This window comes from Coturnix japonica, chromosome 1 (genome assembly GCF_054131305.1).
Source record: "Coturnix japonica strain WE chromosome 1, WE-NBRP24, whole genome shotgun sequence".
In the NCBI taxonomy this organism is placed as follows: Eukaryota; Metazoa; Chordata; class Aves; order Galliformes; family Phasianidae; genus Coturnix; species Coturnix japonica.
Window position 1 is genome coordinate 177,008,085 of NC_140663.1, and position 24,867 is coordinate 177,032,951.

At 59.2% G+C, this 24,867-nt stretch overlaps 2 protein-coding genes across 3 annotated transcripts in view; both read left to right on the forward strand.

The window, feature by feature from the left end:
• The first annotated feature begins 3 nt into the window (after positions 1 to 3).
• Positions 4 to 11,985, forward strand: LOC146762909 (folate receptor alpha-like). 2 transcript variants are annotated; one of them, XM_085536580.1, is made up of 5 exons: positions 4 to 29; positions 1,766 to 1,961; positions 4,467 to 4,655; positions 7,955 to 8,090; positions 11,666 to 11,985. In XM_085536580.1, exons 2-5 carry the CDS (start codon positions 1,833 to 1,835, stop codon positions 11,941 to 11,943), a joined length of 732 nt encoding a protein of 243 aa, XP_085392706.1. In that variant the 5' UTR covers positions 4 to 29; positions 1,766 to 1,832; the 3' UTR covers positions 11,944 to 11,985. The 2 variants fall into 2 exon arrangements, with proteins under 2 accessions (XP_085392706.1, XP_085392707.1); XM_085536581.1 differs by lacking the exon at positions 11,666 to 11,985 and adding an exon at positions 8,938 to 9,035.
• Positions 11,986 to 15,151: 3,166 nt separating this feature from the next.
• INPPL1 (inositol polyphosphate phosphatase like 1) overlaps positions 15,152 to 24,867 on the forward strand; it is a 57,877-nt gene continuing 48,161 nt past the window's right edge. The window contains 2 exon segments of the mRNA XM_085536582.1: positions 15,152 to 15,360; positions 22,483 to 22,546. Of these exon segments, the coding sequence (XP_085392708.1) occupies positions 15,191 to 15,360; positions 22,483 to 22,546 (234 nt within the window). The 5' untranslated portion in view covers positions 15,152 to 15,190.

Consider the following 24,867-nt stretch of genomic DNA (forward strand, 5'->3'; position numbering starts at 1 on the left):
CAAGGGTTGCTGACAGGCACCACAGGAGGGTGAGCATTGCTGGCCCTATTGGGCCCCATTGGCCCCCATTTGTCCCCACCCCCATCTACCCCCACACACCCCATCTGCCCCCATTGATCCCCCCTTTGTCCCTATTGGCCCCTATTGGTCCCCATTGGTCCCCATTTGCCCCCATTGTCCCCTATTGGTCCCCATTTAGTCCCCATTTGTCCCCATTTGCCCCCATTGATCCCTACTTGTCCCCATCCCCATTTACCCCCTCACACCCCATCCGCCCCCATTGACCCCCCTTTGTCCCTATTGGCCCCTATTGGTCCCTATAGGCCTCTATTCATCCCCATTGGTCCCCATTGGCCCCCATTGATTCCCATCTGCCCCCATTGAACCCCTTTGTCCCTATTGGTCCCCATTGGCCCCCATTGGCCCCTATTGGTCCCTATTGGTCCCCATTGATCTCCATTGGTCCCCATTTGTCCCCATTTGCCCCCATTGACTCCCCTTTGTCCCTATTGGTCCCCATTGACCCCCATTGGTCCCTATTGGTCCCTATTGCCCCCATTGATCCCTATTTATCCCCATTGATCCCCATTTGTCCCCATCCCCATTTACCCCCACACACCCCCATTGACCCCCCTTTGTCCCTATTGTCCCCTATTGGTCGCCATTTAGTCCCCATTTGTCCCCATTGGTCCCCATTTGTCCCCTTTTCCCCCCTTGACCTCCATTGGTCTCCATTGGTCCCTATTGGCCCCTATTGGTCCCCATTTGTCCCCATCTGCCCCCATTGACCCCCCTTTATCCCTATTGGCCCCTATTGGCCCCTATTGGTCCCCATTTGTCCCTATTGTTCCCCATTTGTCCCCATCTGCCCCCATTGTCTCCCTTTGTCCCTATTGTCCCCTATTGGTCCCTATTGGTCCCTATTGGCCCCTATTGTTCCCTATTGTCCCTATTGTTCCCTATTTATCCCTATTGTTCCCTATTGGCCCCTATTGGTCCCTATTTGCCCCCATTGTCCCCTATTTGTCCCTATTGTTCCCTATTGGCCCCTATTGGTCCCCATTTGTCCCTATTGTTCCCCATTTGTCACAATCTGCCCCCATTGTCTCCCTTTGTCCCTATTGGTCCCCATTGGCCCCTATTGGTCCCTATTGTTCCCTATTGTTCCCTATTGTCCCCTATTGGTCCCCATTTAGTCCCCATTTGTCCCTATTGGTCCCCATTTGTCCCCTTTTCCCCCCTTGACCTCCATTGGTCCCCATTGGCCCCTATTGGCCCCTATTGTTCCCCATTTGTCCCCATCTGCCCCCATTGTCTCCCTTGGTCCCTATTGGTCCCTATTGTCCCCTATTGGTCCCCATTTGCCCCCATTTGCCCCCATTGATCCCCATCTGCCCCCACTGACCCCCCTTTGTCCCTATTGGCCCCTATTGGCCCCTATAGGTCCCCATTTGCCCCCATTGATCCCCATTTGTCCCCACCTGCCCCCATTAACCCCCCTTTATCCCTATTGGCCCCTATTGTTCCCTATTGGCCCCTATTGTTCCCTATTGTCCCTATTGTTCCCTATTGGCCCCTATTGTTCCCTATTGTCCCTATTGTTCCCTATTGGCCCCTATTGTTCCCTATTGTCCCTATTGTTCCCTATTGTCCCTATTGTTCCCTATTGGCCCCTATTGTTTCCCATTTGTCCCCATCTGCCCCCATTGACCCCATTGTCCCCATTCACCCCATGTCTCCTCCTCCCCTGTTACTTTGCCCCCAGCACGTGGTCCCGGTGCCGTCGGTTCCAACCCTCTCCCTGTTGCCCCCCCCCGTTGGTTCCCGTCCCCATGTTGGCCCTATGGGTGCTGCTGGCGCTGCTGGCTCCGGGCTGGGCCCAGGACTCGCTGCTCAATGTCTGTATGGACGCCCAGCACCACAAGAGCAAACCCGGCCCCGAAGGGTCACTGTATGGGCAGGTGAGTGCGGCCCCACAGGGCACCCATGGGGGACACCAACACCAGGGGTCCCCACATCCCCCCTGTGCCACCAATGGGGGCTGACAATGCTGGGGGCTGCCACCACATGGGGGCCCCATATCCCTTCTATGCCACCCTTGGGTGCCACCAACCCATAATGTCCCCATATCCCTTCTATGCCACCCTTGGGTGCCACCAACCCATAATGTCCCCATATCCCTTCCATACCCCCCTTGGGAGCCACTACCCCATACTGTCCCCATACCCATTGGGTGCCCCCACCCCATGATACCCCAACCCTATGGTGTCCCCATATCCCCTCCATGCCACCCTTGGGTGCCACCACCCCATACTGTCCCCATACCCATTGGGTGCCACTACCCCATAATGTCCCCATATCCCCCCCATAGCACCCTTGGGTGCCATCACCCCATGATGCGACCACCCCATAATGCCCCCATATACCCTCATGCCACCCTTGGGTGCCACTACCCCATACAGTCCCCACCCCATAATGTCCCCATATCCCTTCCATGCCACCTTTGGGTGCCACCAACCCCATAATGTCCCCACAACCCCATTGCGTCACCTTTGGGTGCCACCACCCAATACTGTCCCCATACCCATTGGGTGCCCCCACCCCATGGTGTCCCCATATACCTTCTATACCCCCCTTGGGTGCCACCAACCCCATAACGTCCCCATACCTCCATTGTGTCACCCTTGGGTGCCCTCACCCCATGATACCACCACCCCATAATGTCCCCATATCCCTTTCATGCCACCCTTGGGTGCCACCACCCCATACTGTCCCCATACCCATTGGGTGCCACTACCCCATAATGTCCCCATATCCCCCCCATAGCACCCTTGGGTGCCCCCACCCCATGATGCCACCACCCCATAATGTCCCCATATCCCTTTCATGCCACCCTTGGGTGCCACCACCCCATACTGTCCCCATACCCATTGGGTGCCACTACCCCATGTTGTCCCTATATCTCCCCCATACCACCCTTGGGTGCCATCACCCCACAATGCCACCACCCTACAGTGTCCCCATATCCCCTCCATGCCACCCTTGGGTGCCACCAACTCCATACTGTCCCCATATCCCCATTGTGTCACCCTTGGGTGCCCTCACCCCATGATGCCACCACCCCATAATGTCCCCATATCCCTTCCATGCCACCTTTGGGCGCCACCACCCCATAATGTCCCCATACCCATTGGGTGCCCCCACCCCATGGTGTCCCCATGTCCCTTCCATGCCACCCTTGGGTGCCCCCACCCCATAACGTCCCCATACCCTCATTGTGTCACCCTTGGGTGTCATCACCCCATGACACCACCCCATAATGTCCTCATATCCCTTCTATGCCACCCTTGGGTGCCCCCAACCCCATACTGTCCCCATACCCATTGGGTGCCCCCACCCCATACTGTCCCCATACCCATTGGGTGCCCCCACCCCATAATGTCCCCATATCCCCCCCATACCACCCTTGGGTGCCATCACCCCACAATGCCACCACCCTACAGTGTCCCCATATCCCTTCCATGCCACCCTTGAGTGCCACAACCCCATACAGTCCCCATACCCATTGGTTGCCCCCACCCCATAATGTCCCCATATCCCTTCCATACCCCCTTGGGTGCCACCACCCCATAACGTCACCATACCCCCATTGTGTCACCCTTGGGTGCCACCACCCCATGATGCCACCAACCCATAATGTTCCCATATCTCTTCCATGTCACCCTTGGGTGCCACCACCCCATACTGTCCCCATACCCATTGGGTGCCCCCAGCCCATAATGTCCCCATATCCTTTCCATGCCACCCTTGGGTGCCCCCACCTCTGGGTACCACCACCCCATAATGTCCCCATATCCCTTCCATACCCCCCTTGGGTGCCACCACCCCATAAAGTCCCCATACCCATTGGGTGCCACCACCCCATACTGTCCCCATATCCCCCCCATACCACCCTTGGGTGCCACCACCCCATGATGCCCCCACCCCATAATGTCCCCATATCCCTTCCATGGCACCCTTGGGTGCCACCAACCCTATACTGTCTCCATATCCATTGGGTGCCCCCACCCCATGGTGTCCCCATATCCCTTCCATGCCACCCTTGGGTGCCACGACCCCATACTGTCCCCATACCCCCAATGTGTCACCTTTGGGTGCCATCACCCCATGATGCCACCAACCCATAATGTCCCCATATGCCTTCCATACCCCCCTTGGGTGCCACTACCCCATACAGTCCCCATACCCATTGGGTGCCCCCACCCCATAATGTCCCCATATCCCCCCCATACCACCCTTGGGTGCCATCACCCCACAATGCCACCACCCTACAGTGTCCCCATATCCCTTCCCTGCCACCCTTGGGTGCCCCCACCCCATACTGTCCCCATATCCCCCCATACCACCCATGGGTGCCCCCACCCCATGGTGCCCCCGTCCCCCCATATCCCCCCATCCCCCCGCAGTGTTCCCTATGGAAGGACAACGCGTGCTGCACGGCCAACACCAGCATGGAGGCGCATAGAGACCAGTCGTACCTGTACAACTTCAACTGGGACCATTGCGGGGCCATGGCGCCGCGCTGCAAGAGGCACTTCATCCAGGATACCTGTCTGTATGAGTGCTCACCCAACCTGGGGCCCTGGATAGACCAGGTGAGGGGAGGGGGATGGATATGGGGGGATATGGGGGGATATGGGGGTATATGGGGGGATTTGGGGGTATATGGGGGGTATATGGGGGGAATATGGGGGGATATGGGGGGATATGGGGGTATATGGGGGGGATATGGGGGGGATATGGGGGGGTATGGGGGGATATGGGGGGTATATGGGGGGATATGGGGGGTAGGGTGGGCTATGAGTGCTCACCCAACCTGGGGCCGTGGATTGACCAGGTGAGGGGAGGGGGAGTCATATGGGGGGGATATGGGGGTATATGGGGGGATATGGGGGGGTATGGGGGTATATGGGGGTATATGGGTGGATATGGGGGATATGGGGGGATATGGGGGGATATGGGGGGTATATGGGGGGATATGGGGGGGATATGGGGGGTATATGGGGGGATATGGGGGAATATGGGGGTATATGGGGGGATATGGGGAGGATATTGGGGGGATATGGGGGGATATGGGGGGATATGGGGGGGTATATGGGGGGAGATGGGGGATATGGGGGATATGGGGGGTATATGGGGGATAGGGTGGGCTATGAGTGCTCCCCCCAACCTGGGGCCATGGATTGACCAGGTGAGGGGAGGGGGATGGATATGGGGGGATATGGGGGGTATATGGGGGGTATATGGGGGGTATATTGAAGGATATGGGGGGATATGGGGGGATATGGGGGGTATATGGGGGGATATGGGGGGTATATGGGGGATATATGGGGGGATATGGGGGGATATGGGGGCATATGGGGGGTTATTGGGGGTTATTGGGGGATATGGGGGGTATATGGGGGGATTTGGGGGTATATGGGGGGTATATGGGGGGTATATGGGGGGTAGGGTGGGCTATGAGTGCTCACCTAACCTGGGGCCGTGGATAGACCAGGTGAGGGGAGGAGGAGTCATATGGGGGGGATATGGGGGGTATATGGGGGGAGATGGGGGGTATATGGGGGGATATGGGGGGATATGGGGGGGTATATGTGGGATATGGGGGGATATGGGGGTATGGGGGGATATGGGGGGATATATGGGGGGTATATGGGGGGATATGGGGGGATATGGGGGGTACATGGGGGGATATGGGGGGAGATGGGGGGTATATGGGGGATATGGGGGATATGGGGGGATATGGGGGGATATGGGGGATATGGGGGGATATGGGGGGATATGGGGGGGATTCAGGGGGGATATGGGGGATATATGGGGGATATGGGGGGTATATGGGGGGTATAGGGGGGATATGGGGGGTATATGGGGGGATATGTGGGGTATATGGGGGGATATGGGGGATATGGGGGGATATGGGGGGATATGGGGGGTATATGGGGGGATATGGGGGGTATATGGGGGATATATGGGGGGATATGGGGGATATGGGGGGATATGGGGGGTATGGGGGATATGGGGGGGATATGGGGTATAGGGGGGGTAGGGAGGGCTATGAGTGCTCCCCCAACCTGGGGCCATGGATAGACCAGGAGTGGGGAGGGTGCTTCATATGTGGGATATGGGTGGTATATGGGGGCATATGGGGGTATATGGGGGGTATATGGGGGGATATTGGGGGATATGGGGGGGATATGGGGGGATATGGAGGGATATGGGGGGGATATGGGGGGATATGGGGGGATATAGGGGATATGGGGGGATATGGGGGGTATATGGGGGGATATGGGGGGGATATGGGGGATAGGGTGGGTATATGGGGGGATATGGGGGTATATGGGGGGTATATGGGGGGATATGGGGGTATATGGGGGGTATATGGGGGGATATGGGGGGATATGGGGGGGATATGGGGGGATATGGGGGGATATGGGGGGTAATGGGGGTATATGGGGGGATATGGGGGGATATGGGGGGTATAGGGGGGTAGGGAGGGCTATGAGTGCTCACCTAACCTGGGGCCCTGGATAGACCAGGTGAGGGGAGGGGGATGAATATGGGGGGATATGGGGGGATATGGGGGTATATGGGGGGAATATGGGGGGGATATGGGGGGATATGGGGGTATATGGGGGGATATGGGGGATATGGGGGGTATATGGGGGGATATGGGGGGATATGGGGGGTATATGGGGGATATATGGGGTATATGGGGGGGATATGGGGGGGTATGGGGGGATATGGGGGGTATATGGGGGTAGGGTGGGCTATGAGTGCTCACCCAACCTGGGGCCGTGGATAGACCAGGTGAGGGGAGGGGGATGAATATGGGGGATATGGGGGTATATGGGGGGGATATGGGGGGGATATGGGGGGATATGGGGGTATATGGGGGTATAGGGGGGTATATGGGGGGATATGGGGGGTATATGGGGGGATATGGGGGGATATGGGGGGTAGGGGGCGCTATGAGTGGGATATGGGGGATAGGGGATGGGGTGAGTGGGATCTGGTGTCAGTAGGGTTGAAGGGTGGGCTGTGGGGTGGGCTTTGAAGAGTGGGATTTGGGTAGGGGGGCTTTTGAGATGAGAATAGGAATAGGGGGCTTTGAGATGTAGGATTTGGGGGAGGGGGCTCTACGGAGTGAGCTATGGGGACTGGGATATGGGGTGAGCAAGGTATGGGGTCAGTAGGGTTGAGGGGTGGGATTTGGGGTGGGAGTTGGGGTGGGAGTTGGGGTGGGAGTTGGGGTGGCTTTGGAGAGTGGGACTTGGGGTAGGGGGCTCTATGGAGTGAGCTATGGGGGCTTGGGTGTGGGGTGAGTGAGGTTTGGGGTGAGTAGGGTTGAGGAGTGGGATTTGGGGTGGCTTTGGGGAGTGGGATTTGGGTAGGTGGGCTTTGGGGTTAAGGATGGTGTGAGGGGGCTTTGGCGAGTGGGATTTGGGGGGTAGGGGGCGCTATGGAGTGTGTTATGGGGAATGGGGTATGGGGTGAGTGAGGATTGGGGTGAGTAGGGTTATAGGGTGGGCTTTGGGGTGGGAGTTGGGTTGAATGGGCTTTGGGGTAGGATTTGGGGTGGGGTTGGGCTGTGGGATTTGGGTAGGTGGGCTTTGGGGTTGAGGGTGGGGATAGGGGTCTTTGGGGGTAGGAATAGGGGGAAGGGGTTTCTATCGGGCGAGCTACGGGGACTGGGATATGGGGTGAGCAAGGTATGGGGTCAGTAGGGATGGAGGGTGGGCTTTGGGGTGGGATTTGGGGTAGGACGTTGGTGTTTTAGGGTGTGACTTTAGGGTTGTAGGGTGGCCTTTGGGTTGGGCTGTAGGATGGATCCCCCCCACCCCATAGACACGGACCCATTTGGGGTCGTTCCGCCCCAAAACCTCCCGCCCCACAGACGGACTCGAGCTGGAGACGAGAGAGGATCCGAAACGTGCCACTGTGCAAAGAGGATTGTGAGCAATGGTGGGAGGACTGTAAGGACAGCGCGACGTGTAAGGTCAACTGGCACAAGGGCTGGAACTGGACAACTGGTAAATAGCCCTAAAACACTAATAACCCTAATAACCCTAATAACCCCAACCATAATAACCCTAACCCTAACCCTAACCCTAACCCTAACCCTACCCTAACCCTAACCCTACCCTAACCCTAACCCTAAACCCTAATAACTCTAATAACCCTAATAACCCTAATAACCCTATCCCTAACCCTAACCCTAATACCCCTAACCCTAATAACCCTAACCCTAACCACAGGTACCAACCCCTAAACCTAACCCTACCCTAACCCTAAATCCAAACCTAAACCCAACCCTAACCCTAGCCAGAACCTTAACCCTAACCCTAACCCTAACTCTAACCCTACCCTAACCCCAACCCTCACCCCATAGCTGTCCATACCCCATTAAACCCCCCTAACCCTAACCCTAACCCTAAACCTGACCTTAACCCTAATAGGTACCAACCCTAACCCTAAACCCAACCCTAACCCTAACCCTAACCCTAACCCCTAACCCTAACCTCAACCCTAACCCTAACCCTACTATAACCCTAACCCTAACCCTACCCTAACCCTGACCCTACCCCTACCCTCACCATACCCTAACCCTGACCCCATAGACACCCACACCCCATTAACCCCCTGACCCTACTATAACCCTAACCCTGACCCCATAGACACCCACACCCCATTAAACCCCCCCAACCCCAACCCTAACCCTGACCCCATAGACCCCCACACCCCATTACCCCCATCCTGACCCCACAGACCCCCACACCCCATTAACCCCCCTGACCCCACAGACCCCCACACCCCATTAACCCCCCTGACCCCACAGACCCCCACACCCCATTAACCCCCTGACCCCAATACCCGCAGGCACCAACCAATGTCCCCGTGGCTCCATGTGCCAGAAGTGCCCTACCCCTACCCCTACCCAAACCCCAAACCTCATCCCATAGACGTCCACACCCCATTAAACTCCCCGTAACCCTGACCCTGACCCTAACCATACCCTAACCCTAACCTACCCCTAACCCTAACCCTGACCCCATAGACATCCACACCCCATTAACCCCCTCTAACCTCAACCCTAACCCTACCCTAACCCTACCCCTGACCCCATAGACACCCACACCCCATTAAACCCCCCCTAACCCTACTATAACCCTAACCCTGACCCCATAGACGTCCACACCCCACTAAGCCCCCTAACCCTAACCCTACTATAACCCTAACCCTGACCCCATAGACGTCCACACCCCACTAAGCCCCCTAACCCTAACCCTACTATAACCCTAACCCTACCCCTACCCAACCCCTGACCCCATAGACCCCCACACCCCATTAACCCCCGGACCCCACTAACCCGCAGGCACCAACCAATGTCCCCGTGGCTCCATGTGCCAGAAGTGCCCTAACCCTACACTAACCCCAACCCTCATCCCATAGACGTCCACACCCCAATAAACTCCCCGTAACCCTGACCCTGACCCTAACCAACCCCTAACCCTAACCCTGACCCCATAGACATCCATACCCCATTAAATCCCCCTAACTCTAACCCTATCCTAACCCTACCTCTACCCTAACCCTCACCCCATAGACATCCATACCCCATTAAATCTCCTTAATCTTAACCCTAACCCTACTATAACCCTAACCCTACCCCACCCCTGACCCCATAGACATCCACACCTCATTAAAGCCCCCTAACCCTAACCCTGACCCCATAGACATCCACACCCCATTAACCCCCTAACCCTAACCCTAACCCTACTATAACCCTAACCCTACCCCACCCCTGACCCCATAGACATCCACACCCCATTAACCCTCTAACCCTAACCCTAACCCTACTATAACCCTACCCCTGACCCCATAGACACCCACACCCCATTAACCCCCCCTAACCCCACTAACCCGCAGGCACCAACCAATGTCCCCATGGCTCCATGTGCCAGAAGTGCCCTACCCCTACCCTAACTCCAGCCCTGACCCCATAGCTGTCCATACCCCATTAAACCCCCCCTAACCCTAATGCTAACCCTACTATAACCTTAACCCTAACACTAACCCTAACCCTAACCCCAACAACCCTAACCTTAACCCTGATCCCATAGACGTCCACACCCCATTAACCCCGTAACCCTACTATAACCCTAACCCTGACCCCATAGACACCCACACCCAATTAACCCCCTAACCCTACTATAACCCTAACCCTACCCCTAACCCCAACCCTAACCCTGACCCCACAGACCCCCACACCCCATTACCCCTATCCTGACCCCACAGACCCCCACACCCCATTAACCCCCTGACCCCACAGACCCCCACACCCCATTAACCCCATCCTGACCCCACAGACCCCCACACCCCATTAACCCCCCTGACCCCATAGACATCCACACCCCATTAAACTCCCCCTAACCCTAACCCTAACCCTGACCCTAACCATACCCTAACCCTAACCTACCCCTAACCCTAACCCTGACCCCATAGACACCCACACCCCTTTAACCCCCCCCTAACCCTGACCCCATAGACACCCACACCCCTTTAACCCCCCCCTAACCCTGACCCCATAGACACCCACACCCCATTAACCCCCTAACCCTACTGTAACCCTACCCCTGACCCCATAGACACCCACACCCCATTAAACCCCCCCTAACCCCACTATAACCCTAACCCTGACCCCATAGACACCCACACCCCATTAACCCCCCAACCCTAACTCCTAACCCTAATAAACCTAACCCCAACCCTAGCCCTGACCCCACAGACCTCCACACCCCATTACCCCCCTAACCCTACTATAACCCTGACCCTGACCCCATAGACCCCCACACCCCATTAACCCCATCCTGACCCCACAGACCCCCACACCCCATTAACCCCCTGACCCCACAGACCCCCACACCCCATTAAACCCCTGACCCCACAGACCCCCACACCCCATTAACCTCCCCTGACCCCATAGACCCCCACACCCCATTAACCCACCATGACCCCACAGACCCCCACACCCCATTAACCCCATCCTGACCCCACAGACCCCCACACCCCATTAACCCCCCTGACCCCACAGACCCCCACACCCCATTAACCCCATCCTGACCCCACAGACCCCCACACTCCATTAACCCCCTGACCCCACAGACCCCATTAACCCCATTAACCCCCCTGACCCCATAGACCCCCACACCCCATTAACCCCCATGACCCCACAGACCCCATTAACCCCATTAACCCCCCTGACCCCACAGACCCCCACACCCCATTAACCCCATCCTGACCCCATAGACCCCCACACCCCATTAACCCCCCTGACCCCATAGACCCCCACACCCCATTAACCCCCTGACCCCACAGACCCCCACACCCCATTAACCCCCCTGACCCCATAGACATCCACACCCCATTAAACTCCCCCTAACCCTAACCCTGACCCTGACCCTAACCATACCCTAACCCTAACCTACCCCTAACCCTGACCCCATAGACACCCACACCCCATTAACGCCCTAACCCTACTATAACCCCACCCCTGACCCCATAGACCCCCACACCCCATTAACCCCCCTGACCCCAATCCCCGCAGGCACCAACCAATGTCCCCGTGGCTCCATGTGCCAGCAGTTCCAGTTCGTGTTCCCGACCCCCGCAGCGCTGTGTGAGCTGCTCTGGTCCCATTCATACCAATACACCACGTGGCACCGCGGCAGCGGCCGCTGCATCCAGATGTGGTTCGACCCCATCGACGGGAACCCCAACGTGGCCGTGGCGCAGTTCTACGCCCGTGGGGCTGCCCCACACATCGCCCCCCTCCTGTGGGCACTGCTGCCCCCTGCCCTTATGGGGGTCACGGTGTGGGGCTGACAGTGCTGCTCTATGGGGAATAAATGGGGCTGTATGGACGGGGCTGTGGGGTGAGGCTCTGCTTTGTGGGGTGGGGGGTCCCCATGGGTCACACCCTATGGGTCCCTATGGGTCACGTCCTACAACTCAATGGGTCACACCCTATGGGTCCCAATGGGTCACACCCTATGGGTCCCTATGGGGCACATCCTACGACCCAATGGTGACACCCTATGGGTCCCTATGGGTCTCTATGGGTCGTATCCCACAGCCCAGTGGGTCACACTCTATGGGTCTCCATAGGGCACATCCTACACCCCAATGGGTCACACCCTATGGGTCCCCATGGGGCACATCCTATGGGTCCCTATGGGTCCCAACCTATATCCCAATGGGTCACACTCTATGGGTCTCCATAGGGCACATCCTACAGCCAATGGGTCGCACCCTATGGGTCTCAATGGGGCACATCCTACAACTCAATGGTTCTATGCCTGTGGGGCTGCCCCACACATCACACCCCTCCTGTGGGCACTGCTGCCCCCCGGCATCATGGGGGTCACGGTGTGGGGCTGACAGTGCTGCTCTATGGGGAATAAATGGGGCTGTATGGACGGGGCTGTGGGGTGAGGCTCTGCTTTGTGGAGTGGGGGGTCCCCATAGGTCCTATGGGTCCCCATGGGGCACACCCTATGGGTCCCAATGGGTCATATCCTACAACTCAATGGGTCACACCCTATGGGTCCCCATGGGGCACATACTATGGGTCCCTATGGGTCGTATCCCACAGCCCAGTGGGTCACACCCTATGGGTCCCCATGGGGCACATCCTACAACTCAATGGTTCTATGCCCGTGGGGCTGCCCCACACGTCACACCCCTCCTGTGGGCCCTGCTGCCCCCCGGCATCATGGGGTCACAGTGTGGGGATGAGGGGGATGTGGGGGCTGTGGGGATGAGGGTGGGGTGTCCTGGAGCTGCTCTATGGGGAATAAATGGGGTTGTGTGGAGGTGTCTGTGGGGTGAGGCTCAGCTTTGTGGGGTGGGGGGTCCCCATAGGTCCTATGGGTCCCAATGAACCAGGCTGAACCAGGCCGAACCAGGCTGAACCAGGCTGAACCAGGTTGAACCAGGCTGAACCAGGCCGAACCAGGCCAAACAAGGCTGAACCAGGCTAAACCAGGCCAAACCAGATCGAACCAGGTTGAACCAGGCTGAACCAAGCCAAACCAGGCCGAACCAGGAGAAATCAGGCTGAACCAGGCCAAACTAGGCCGAACCAGGTTGAACCAGGCTGAACCAGGCCAAACCAGGCCGAACCAGGCCGAACCAGGCCAAACCAGGCCAAACCAGGCCGAACCAGGCCGAACCAGGCCGAACCAGGCCAAACCAGGCCAAACCAGGCCAAACCAGGCCGAACCAGGCCGAACGTGTGCCCCGGTGGCGCAGTGGTTAAAGACGCCGCCTTGCAACACTGGGGCCCGGAGTTCGAATCCCCCCTGTGGCGCAAGTGGTAGAAGTGCCGCTCTGCTACACAGAGGCTCGAATCCCGGGGGCTGGACTCGATGATCTCTAAGGTCCCTTCCAACCCGCACGAAACTATGAAACTATGAAACTATGAACCAGGCCGACATGAGCTGTGCAGAGCCGTGCTGAACTGAGCCGTGCTGTGCTGTGCCGTGCCAAGCTGTGCCGTGCCATTCTGAGCCATGCAGAGCTGAGCTGTGTTGTGCCATTCCGAGCTGTTCTGAGCCAAGCTGTGCCAAGCTGTGCCACTCCATGCTGAGCCGTGCCAATGCATTCCATACTGAGCTGTGCTGAACTGAGCCAAGCCATGCTGAGCTGTGCCAGGCTGATCCGTTCCATGCTGAGCTGTGCTGAGCTGGGCCATGCTGAGCCATTCCATGCTGACCCGTTCCATTCCGACCAGTCCCATTCCGATCCATTCCATTCCATTCCATTCCATTCCATTCCATTCCATTCCATTCCATTCCATTCCATTCCAACCTGTTCCATTCTGATCCAATTCCATTCCATTCTGACCCATTCCATTCTATTCTGTTCCATTTTGTTCCATTCCCTTCCGTTCCATTCCAACCCGTTCCATTCCATTCCATTCCATTCCATTCCATTCCATTCCATTCCATTCCGTTCCGTTCCGTTCCATTCCCACCCATTCCATCCCATTCTGACCCGTCCCATTCCGACCCATTCCATTCTGTTTCATTCTGTTCCATTCTCTTCCACTCCGACCCGTTCCATTCCATTCCATTCCGTTCCGTCCCATTCCAACCCATTCCATTCCAACCTGTTCCATTCCATTCCATCCCGTTCCATTCCGACCCGTTCCATTCCATCCCATTCCATTCCTTTCCATTCCATTCCATCCCGTTCCATTCTGTTCCATTCCATTCCATTCCATCCCATTCCGACCCATCCCATTCCATTCCATTCCATTCCATTCCATTCCATCCCGTTCCATTCCATCCCATTCCATTCCATTCCCTTCTGTTCCATCCCATTCCATTCCATCCCATTCCATTCCGTTCCATTCCATTCCATCCCATTCCATTCCATTCCATTCCGTTCCATTCTATTCCATCCCATTCCATCCCATCCCATTCCATTCCATTCCGATCCATTCCATTCCATCCCATTCCATTCCATTCCATTCCATTCCATTCCATCCCATTCCATTCCATTCCGTTCCGTTCCGTTCTATTCCATCCCATTCCATTCCATTCCATTCCATTCCATCCCATTCCATCCCATCCCATTCCATCCCATTCCATTCCATCCCATTCCATCCCATTCCATTCCATCCCATTCCATTCCATTCCATCCCATCCCATTCCATTCCATTCCATCCCATCCCATTCCATTCCATTCCATTCCATCCCATCCCATTCCATTCCATCCCATTCCATCCCATCCCATTCCATTCCATTCCATTCCATCCCATTCCATTCCATTCCATCCCATCCCATTCCATTCCATTCCATTCCATCCCATTCCATTCCATCCCATTCCATTCCATTCCATTCCATTCCATCCCATCCCATCCCATCCCATCCCATTCCATCCCATTCCATTCCGTTCCGTTCCGTTCTATCCCCCCCCCGCTCCTCCCGGTCCCTCCCCCCATTTCGGTTCCTTCCCGTCCGCTCCTCCCTCCGTCCCCGCTCCGCCCCCCGCCCTTTGCCCGTACCCCCCCCCATTCCTCCCCCCCCCCCCCTGTCCCCGCCCCTCCCGTGGCCCATCCCGCATCATGGCGGCTCCGGGGGGCTCGTTCCCTTTGGGGGGGTCGGTTCCGCCGTGGTACCACCGGGACCTGAGCCGGGCCGCGGCCGAGGAGCTGCTGGCCAGGGCGGGACGGGACGGCGGCTTCCTGGTGCGGGACAGCGAGAGCGTGCCCGGGGCGTATGCGCTGTGTCTGCTGTGAGTGGGGGGGGGTGGGGGGTATGGGGGGATATGGGGGGATATGGGGGGAATGGGGGGGAAATGGGGCTGGGGGGGGTATAGGGGGGATATGGGGGGGTATAGGGGGAGTATGGGGGGGGAAATGGGGCTGGGGGGGGGATAGGGGGAGTATGGGGGGAATGGGGGAGAAATGGGGCTGGGGGGAGTATAGTGGGGATATGGGGGGGTATAGGGCGAATATGGGGGGGGGTATTTGGGAGGAATGGGGGGGGGAAATGGGGCTGGGAGGGTATAGGGGGAATATGGGGGGAGTATAGGGGGAATATGGGGGGAGTATAGGGGGAATATGGGGGAATGGGGGGGAAGTGGGGCTGGGGGAGTATAGGGGGAATATGGGGGAGTATAGGGGAGTATAGGGGGAATATGGGGGGAATGAGGGGGGTTATGGGAGTGGGGGGGTATAGGGGGAGTATGGGGGGAATGGGGGGGGGATAGGGGGAATATGGGGGGGTATAGGAGGAATATGGGGGAGTATAGGGGGAGTATGGGGGGGGAAATGGGGCTGGGAGGGTATAGGGGGGGAATGGGGGAGATATGGGGGGGAATGGGGGGGGAAATGGGGCTGTGGGGGGATAGGGGGAATATGGGGGTGGTATAGGGGGAATATGGGGGGGTATATGGGGGAAATGGAGGGGGGAAATGGGGCTGGGGGGGTATAGGGGGAGTATAGGGGCAGTATGGGGGGAATGGGGGGGGGTAGGGGGAATATGGGGGGGAAATGGGGCTGGGGGGATATGGGGGGGTATATGGGGGAATATGGGGGGGGTATATGGAGGGAATGGGGGGGGGAAACAGGGCTGGGAGGGTATAGGGGGAGTATGGGGGGAGTATAGGGGGAGTATGGGGGAAACGGGGGGGGAAATGGGGCTGGGGGGGTATAGGGGGAATATGGGGGGGGTATAGAGGGAATATGGGGGGGAAATGGGGCTGGGGGGGTATAGGGGGAATATGGGGGGAGTATAGGGGGAATATGGGGGGGGAAATGGGGCTGGGGGGGTATAGGGGGAATATGGGGGGAGTATAAGGGGAGTATGGGGGGAATATGGGGGGAATGAGGGGGGTTATGGGAGTGGGGGGGGTATAGGGGGAGTATGTGGTGAGTATAGGGGGAGTATGGGGGGAATGGAGGGGGGATAGGGGGAATATGGGGGGGGAAATGGGGCTGGGGGGGGGATAGGGGGAATATGGGGGGGTATGGGAGGAGTATGGGGGGAGTATAGGTGGAGTATAGGGGGAGTATGGGGGGGAAATGGGGCTGGGGGGAATAGGGGGTTATGGGGGGGGATAGGGGGGATATGGGGGGAATGGGGGACCTTATGGGAGAGGGGGGGTATAGGGGGTATGTGGGGGGGTATGGGGGGAGTGGGGGGGGAAATGGGGCTGGGGGGGATATAGGGGGAATATGGAGGGGGTATAGGGGGAATATGGGGGGAATGGGGGGGAAATGTGGCAGGGAGGGTATAGGGGGAGTATGGGGGGAGTATAGGGGGAGTATGGGGGGAATGGGGGGGGATAGGGGGAATATGGGGGGGGAAATGGGGCTGGGGGGGTATAGGAGGAGTATGGGGGGAGTATAGGGGGAGTATGGGGGGGGAAAAGGGGCTGGGGGGGGGGGAATGGGGGACGTGGGGAGGGGTGGGAGTGGGGGTTGGGGTGGTTAGAGGGAGAAATGGGCCTGGGAGGGGATAGGGGGGATTTGGGGGGGTATAGAGGGAATATAGGGGGGGGAAATGGGGCTGGGGGGGTATAGGGGGAATGGGGGGGGAAATGGGGCTGGGGGAGGGATAGGGAGAGTATGGGGGGGGGTATAGGGGGAGTATGGGGGAAACGGGGGGGGAAATGGGGCTGGGGGGGTATAGGGGGAATATGGGGGGGGTATAGAGGGAATATGGGGGGGGAAATGGGGCTGGGGGGGTATAGGGGGAATATGGGGGGAGTATAGGGGGAATATGGGGGGAATGGGGGGGAAATGGGGCTGGGGGGGTATAGGGGCAATATGGGGGAGTATAGGGGGAGTATGGGGGGAATATGGGGGGAATTAGGGGGGTTATGGGAGTGGGGGGGGATAGGGGGAATATGGGGGAGTATGGTGGGAATGGGGGGGGAATGGGGCTGGGGGGGGGGGAATGGGTGACGTGGGGAGGGGTGGGAGTCGGGGTTGGGGTGGTTAGAGGGAGAAATGGGGCTGGGGCGGGTATAGGGCGAGTATGGGGGGAATATGGGGGGGGAATGGGGGGGAAATGGGGCTTGGGGGGGGATAGGGGGAATATGGGGGGAATGGGGGGGGAATGTGGCTGGGGGGGGGAATGGGGGACGTGTGGAGGGGTGGGAGTGGGGGTTGGGGGGGGTTAGAGGGAGAAATGGGGCTGGGGGGGTATAGGGGGAGTATGGGGGGAATATGGGGGGGAATGGGGGGGGAAATGGGGCTGGGGGGGGGGAATGGGGGAATATGGGGGGAGTATAGGGGGAATATGTGGGGGAAATGGGGCTGGGGGGGATAGGGGGAATATGGGGGGAATGGGGGGGGAAATGGGGCTGGGCGGGGGAATGGGGGAATATGGGGGCGATATAGGGGGAGTATGGGGGGGGAAATGGGGCTGGGGGGTGTATAGGGGGAGTATGGGGGGAATATGGGGGGGAATGGGGGGGGAAATGGGGCTTGGGGAGGATAGGGGGGATATGGGGGGGTATAGGGGGAGTATGGGGGGAATGGGGGGGGAAATGGGGCTGGGGGGGGTATAGGGGGAATATGGGGGGGTATAGAGGGAATATGTGGGGGGAAATGGGGCTGGGGGGGTATAGGGGGAATATGGGGGAGTATAAGGGGAGTATGGGGGGAATGGGGGGGGAATGAGGGGGGTTATGGGAGTGGGGGGGGTATAGGGGGAGTATGGGGGGAGTATAGGAGGAGTATGGGGGGAACGGGGGGGGAAATGGGGCTGGGGGGGGATAGCGGGAATATGGGGGGAATGAGGGGGGTTATGGGAGTGTGGGGGGGTATAGGGGGAATATGGGGGGGTATAGGGGGAGTATGGGGGGAATGGGGGGCGTTATGGGAGTGGGGGGGCAATGGGGACGTGGGGAGGGGTGGGAGTGTGGTTTGGGGGGGGTTAGAGGGAGAAATGGGGCTGGGGGGTGGGATAAGGGTGTAGTGGGAGCTGGGGGGGAGATATAGGGGGCTACGGGGGGGGTGGAGGTAGAAATGGGGCTGGGGGGGTGGGAATAGGGGGGTAATGGGAGCTGGGGGGGACGGGGGCACGTTGGGAATTGGGGGGGTGGAACTTGGGGGGGTTATTGGGGGGGGTTAGATGGAGAAATGGGCTGGGGGGGTGGGAATGGGGGGTAGTGTGAGCTGGGGGGGCACTGGGGGACACTGGGAATTGAGGGGGGGAGATATAGAGGGGTGGCGGGGGTGGAGGTAGAAATGGGGCTGGGGGGGGATATAGGGGGTAGTGGGAGCTGGGGGGGCACTGGGGGGTGGTGGGAATTGGGGGGGGTTGAAGTGGGGGGGTTATAGGGGGGTATGGGGGGGTTGGAGGGAGAAATGGGGCTGGGGGGGTAGGGGGCAGTGGGGGCTGGGGGGACAGGGGGACGTTGGGATTGAGGGGGGGAGGATGGAAGTGGGGGTGTAATTGGGGGGGGGGTGGAAGTGGGGGGGGTTTGTAGGGGGCTATGGGGGGGTTGGAGGGAGAAATGGGGCTGGGGGGTGGGAATGGGGGGTAATGGGGTGGGGGGGAAGAGGAGGACGTGCGGAGGGGTGGGAGTGGGGGGGGGTTGGAGGCAGCCCCCACTGACCCATAGCAGTTCCCATTGCCCCATAGCCATCCCATTGACCCATAGCCATCCCACTGACCCATAGCCATCCCACTGACCCATAGCCGTCCCATTGCCCCATAGCCGTCCCCATTGCCCCATGGCCGTCCCCACTGACCCATAGCCATCCCCACTGACCCATAGCCGTCCCATTGACCCATAGCCGTCCCCACTGACCCATAGCCGTCCCCACTGACCCATAGCCGTCCCATTGACCCATAGCCGTCCCATTGACCCATAGCCATCCCACTGACCCATAGCCATCCCACTGACCCATAGCCGTCCCCGTTGACCCATAGCCGTCCCACTGACCCACAGCCTTCCCCATTGACCCATAGCCGTCCCATTGCCCCATAGCCGTCCCCACTGACCCATAGCCGTCCCCGTTGACCCATAGCCATCCCATTGACCCATAGCCATCCCATTGACCCATAGCCGTCCCATTGACCCATAGCCGTCCCATTGCCCCATAGCCGTCCCCACTGACCCATAGCCGTCCCATTGCCCCATAGCCGTCCCATTGCCCCATAGCCGTCCCCATTGACCCATAGCCATCCCATTGACCCATAGCCGTCCCATTGACCCATAGCCGTCCCATTGCCCCATAGCCGTCCCCATTGACCCATAGCCGTCCCATTGACCCATAGCCGTCCCATTGCCCCATAGCCGTCCCCATTGCCCCATAGCCGTCCCACTGACCCATAGCCGTCCCCACTGACCCATAGCCGTCCCCACTGACCCATAGCCATCCCCATTGACCCATAGCCGTCCCATTGCCACATAGCCGTCCCCATTGCCCCATAGCCATCCCCACTGACCCATAGCCGTCCCATTGACCCATAGCCGTCCCATTGACCCATAGCCGTCCCATTGCCCCATAGCTGTCCCTTTGACCCATAGCCATCCCCACTGACCCATAGCCGTCCCATTGCCCCATAGCCGTCCCCATTGACCCATAGCCGTCCCACTGACCCACAGCCATCCCCATTGCCCCATAGCCGTCCCCATTAACCCATAGCCGTCCCCATTGACCCATAGCCATCCCATTGCCCCATAGCCGTCCCCATTGCCCCATAGCCGTCCCCATTGACCCGTGGCTGCGGTTTTGGGGCAGGCGGTGCCACGTGGCAATGAGGGCACCCCGGGGCACTAATTAGGGTAATTAGGGGCACTCACTCATTAGGGTAATTAGGGGCACTCACTCATTAGGGTAATTAGGGGCACTCATTATGGTAATTAGGGGCACTCATTAGGGTAATAGGGTTAAGGAGGGAGAACCTGCTCTCCCTGGCCCTGGGGCTGTTACTGTTCACTCACCTCCATGGCACGGCCCCATTGTATGTGAATCTATGGGGCTGCTATGGGGTTGGTTTCCTGCCCATGTGTCCCCATGGCTGTCTATGGGGTCACAGTGTCCCCATGGCTGTCTATGGGGCCGTGGTGTCCCCATGGCTGTCTATGGGGTTGTGGTGTCCCCATGGCTGTCTATGGGGCTGCAGTGTCCCCATGGCCATCAGTGGGGTTGCAGTGTCCCCATGGCTGTCTATGGGGTTGTGATGTCCCCATGGCTGTCTATGGGGCCGTGGTGTCCCCATGGCTGTCAATGGGGTCACAGTGTCCCCATGGCTGCCTATGGGGCTGTGATGTCCCCATGGCTGTCTATGGGGCTGTGATGTCCCCATGGCTGTCTATGGGGTCACAGTGTCCCCATGGCTGCCTATGGGGCTGTGATGTCCCCATGGCTGTCTATGGGGCTGTGGTGTCCCCATGGCTGTCTATGGGGCTGTGGTGTCCCCATGACTGTCTATGGGGCTGTGATGTCCCCATGGCTGTCTATGGGGTCACAGTGTCCCCATGGCTGTCTATGGGGTCACAGTGTCCCATAGCTGTCTATGGGGCCGTGGTGTCCCCATGGCTGTCTATGGGGTTGTGATGTCCCCATAGCTGTCAATGGGGTTGTGATGTCCCCATAGCCATCAGTGGGGCTGTGGTGTCCCCATGGCTGTCTATGGGGCTGTATTGTCCCCATGGCTGTAAATGGGGCTGTGATATCCCCATAGCTGTCTATGGGGCTGTGATATCCCCATAGCTGTCTATGGGGCTGTGATGGCCCCATGGCTGTCAATGGGGCTGTGGTGACCCCATAGCTGTCAATGGGGTTATGGGGTCCCTATGGCTGTCTATGGGGCTGTGGTGTCCCCATGGCTGTCTATGGGGCTGCAGGTTCCCCATGGCCATCAGTGGGGCCATGTTGTCCCCGCCCCACAGAGACCCCCATGACCCCCCCCATATGGGGCTCCCTGTATGCCCCCCCCATAGAGACGACCCCCAATATAGGGCTCCCTGTATGCCCACCCCATAGAGACCCCCCCCAATATAGGGCTCCCTGTATGCCCACCCCATAGAGACCCCCATGACCCCCCCCAATATGGGGTTTCTTGTATGCACCCCCCCCCCCATAGAGACCCCCATAACCACCCCCCCATATGGGGTTCCCTGTATGCCACCCCACAGAGACCCCCATGACCCCCCCCAATATGGGGCTCCCTGTATGCCCCCCCCATAGAAACCCCCGTGACCCCCCCAATATAGGGCTCCCTATATGCCCCCCCCATAGAAACCCCCCCCAATATGGGGCTTCCTATATGCCCCCCCCCATAGAGACCCCTGTGACCCCCCCAATATAGGGCCCCCTGTATGCCCCCCCCATAGAGACCCCCCCCAATATGGGGCTTCCTATATGCCCCCCCCCCATAGAGACCCCTGTGACCCCCCCAATATAGGGGCCCCTGTATGCCCCCCCCACATAGGGACATGGCTATGGGTCACAGCCCCACATAGGGGCCCTATGGGGTTTACTTTGGTGCCCTATAGGGTTTCTTTTGGTGCCCTATGGGGTTTCTTTTGCAGGTGTGGGGCGCCCTGCCCTGCTATGGGGCTTGTGGGACTCTATGGGGCTGTGGGGCTCCCTGCCCTGCTATGGGGCTGTGGAGTGCCCTGTCTGCCCTGCTATGGGGCTTGTGGGGCTCTATGGGGCTGTGGGGCGTCCTGCCCTGATATGGGGTTGTGGGGCTCTATGGGGCTGTGTGGTGCCCTGCTCTGGGGCTCTATGGGGCTGTGGGGTGCCCTGCCCTGCTATGGGGCTGTGGGGTGCCCTGTCTGCCCTGCTATGGGGCTCTATGGGGCTCTATGGGGCTGTGTGGTGCCCTGCTCTGGGGCTCTCTGGGGCTCTATGGGGTGACCATCCCTTGTGCTCACCCCCTGCAGGTTCCAGAAGCACGTTCACACGTATCGCATCCTGCCCGACGAGGACGACTGCCTGGCTGTGCAGGTGGGGCAGATGGGGGGCACCCCATGGCCACTGTGATCACCCCAGCCCCACCTGGGGTCACCCCATGGCCGTGGCTGTAGGGGATCTATACAGTGTGGACCCCCATCCCCACCTTGGGGTCACCCCATGGCCATTGATCCGGGGGGGTATCTGGGCAGTGGGGTCCCAGCCCCATATGGGGTCACCCCATGGCCACTTGGGGGTCTGGGTGGTGTGGTGCCCCCATCCCAACCTTGGGGGCAGCAGGGGACACCCCATGTCTATGGGTTTGGGGGTCTCTGGGCATTGTAGTCCCCCCATCCCCACCTTGGGGTCACCCCATAGCCCCTGCTCTGGGGGTCTCTGGGTATTATGGACCCCCCATCCCCACCTTGGGGACACCCCATGGTTGTGGCTGTAGGGGATCTATGCAGTGTGGACCCCCATCCCCACCCTGGGGATAGATGGGGTCACCCCATGCCCATGGGTTTGGGGGTCTCTGGGGACTGTGGTCCCCCCATCCCAACCTTGGGGACAGTTGGGGACACCCCATGGCCATGGCTCTGGGGGGGTCTCTATGCAGTGTGGACCCCCATCCCCACTTTGGGGACAGATAGGGACACCCCATGGCCATTGATCCGGGGGGGGATCTGGGCAGTGGGGTCACAGCCCCATGTGGGGTCACCCCATGGCCACTTGGGGGTCTGGGTGGTGTGGTCACCCCATCCCCACCTTGGGGACACCCCATGGCCGTGGCTGTAGGGGATCTATGCAGTGTGGCCCCCCATCCCCACCTTGGGGTCACCCCATGGCCATTGATCCAGGGGGGATCTGGGCAGTGGGGTCCCAGCCCCATGTGGGGACACCCCATGGCCACTTGGGGGTCTGGGTGGTGTGGTGCCCCCATCCCAACCTTAGGGACAGCAGGGGACACCCCATGGCTGTGGCTATAGGGGTCTCTGGGCGTTGTGGTCCCCCCATCCCCACCTTGGGGTCACTCCATGGCTGTGGCTGTAGGGGATCTATGCAGTGTGGACCCCCATCCCCACCTTGGGGTCACCCCATAGCCCCTGCTCTGGGGGTCTCTGGGGGTCTCTGGGCATTGTGGACCCCCATCCCCACCTTGGGGACACCCCATGGCTGTGGCTGTAGGGGATCTATGCAGTGTGGACCCCAATCCCCACTTTGGGGGCAGCAGGGGACACCCCATGGCCATTGATCCGGGGGGGGATCTGGGCAGTGGGGTCCCAGCCCCATGTGGGGTCACCCCATGGCCACTTGGGGGTCTCTATGCAGTGTGCTCCCCCCATCCCCACCATGGGGATAGATGGGGTCACCCCATGCCCATGGGTTTGGGGGTCTCTGGGCACTGTAGTCCCCCCATCCCCACCCTGGGGTCACCCCATAGCCCCTGCTCTGGGGGTCTCTGGGGGTCTCTGGGCATTATGGACCCCCATTCCCACCCTGGTTACCCCCCATGGCCGTGGCTCTGGGAGTCTGTGAGCAGCCCCCCACCCTGGTTGCCCACCCCCCAGCCCCGTTGTGCCTGCGGCCCCACAGCTGCCCTATAGCTCAGTGTGTTACATGTAGGGTTGATTGTTGTCCCTATGGCCCCACGGCTGCCCTATAGCTCAGTGTGTTACATGTAGGGTTGATTGTTGTCCCTGTGGCCCCATGGCTGCCCTATAGCTCAGTGTGTTACATGTAGGGTTGATTGTTGTCCCTATGGCCCCATGGCTGCCCTGTAGCTCAGTGTGTTACATGTAGGATCAGAGCATTGTCCCTATGGCCCCACGGCTGCCCTATAGCTCAGTGTGTTACATGTAGGGTTGATTGTTGTCCCTGTGCCAGGAGCCGTTTCTGGCAGCGCTGCCGGGTATTTATAGAGCAACAGGAGCCGCTTTGTGTCAGCGCAGACAGGAAACAGACAGAGCCGGGGGGGGGGGGGGGGAGCTGAGGGGGGGGGGGGGGAGCTGAGGGGGCTCCCTTATAGGATGGTGCCAGCTGTGGGTGCCAGCTGTGTGTGTTCCCTTATGGGGTGGTGCCAGCTGTGGGTCGCAACTGTGTGATGCCAGTTGTGGGTACTAGCTGTGTGTGCTCCCTTATGGGGTGTTGCCAGCTGTGTGTGATGCCAGCTGTGTCCCAGCTGTATGGGTGCCAGCTGTGTGTGCTATGTGGGTACCAGCTGTATGGGTGCTGTGTGGGTGCCAGCTGTGTCCCAGCTGAGGGTGCTCCCTTATGGGGTGGTGCCAGCTGTGGGTGCTGTGTGGGTGCCAGCTGTGGGTGCTGTGTGTATCCCAGCTGTGTGTGCTGTATGTCCCAGCTGTGTCCCAGCTGTGGGT

Bases quoted from the DNA above. Each gene is read 5' to 3' on its own strand.
- LOC146762909 (XM_085536580.1), top strand. From the start codon at position 1,833: ATGTTGGCCCTATGGGTGCTGCTGGCGCTGCTGGCTCCGGGCTGGGCC. The intron at 4,656-7,954 runs GTGAGGGGAGGG...CCCGCCCCACAG, and splicing joins TGGGGCCCTGGATAGACCAG to ACGGACTCGAGCTGGAGACG. The intron at 8,091-11,665 runs GTAAATAGCCCT...CAATCCCCGCAG, and splicing joins GGGCTGGAACTGGACAACTG to GCACCAACCAATGTCCCCGT.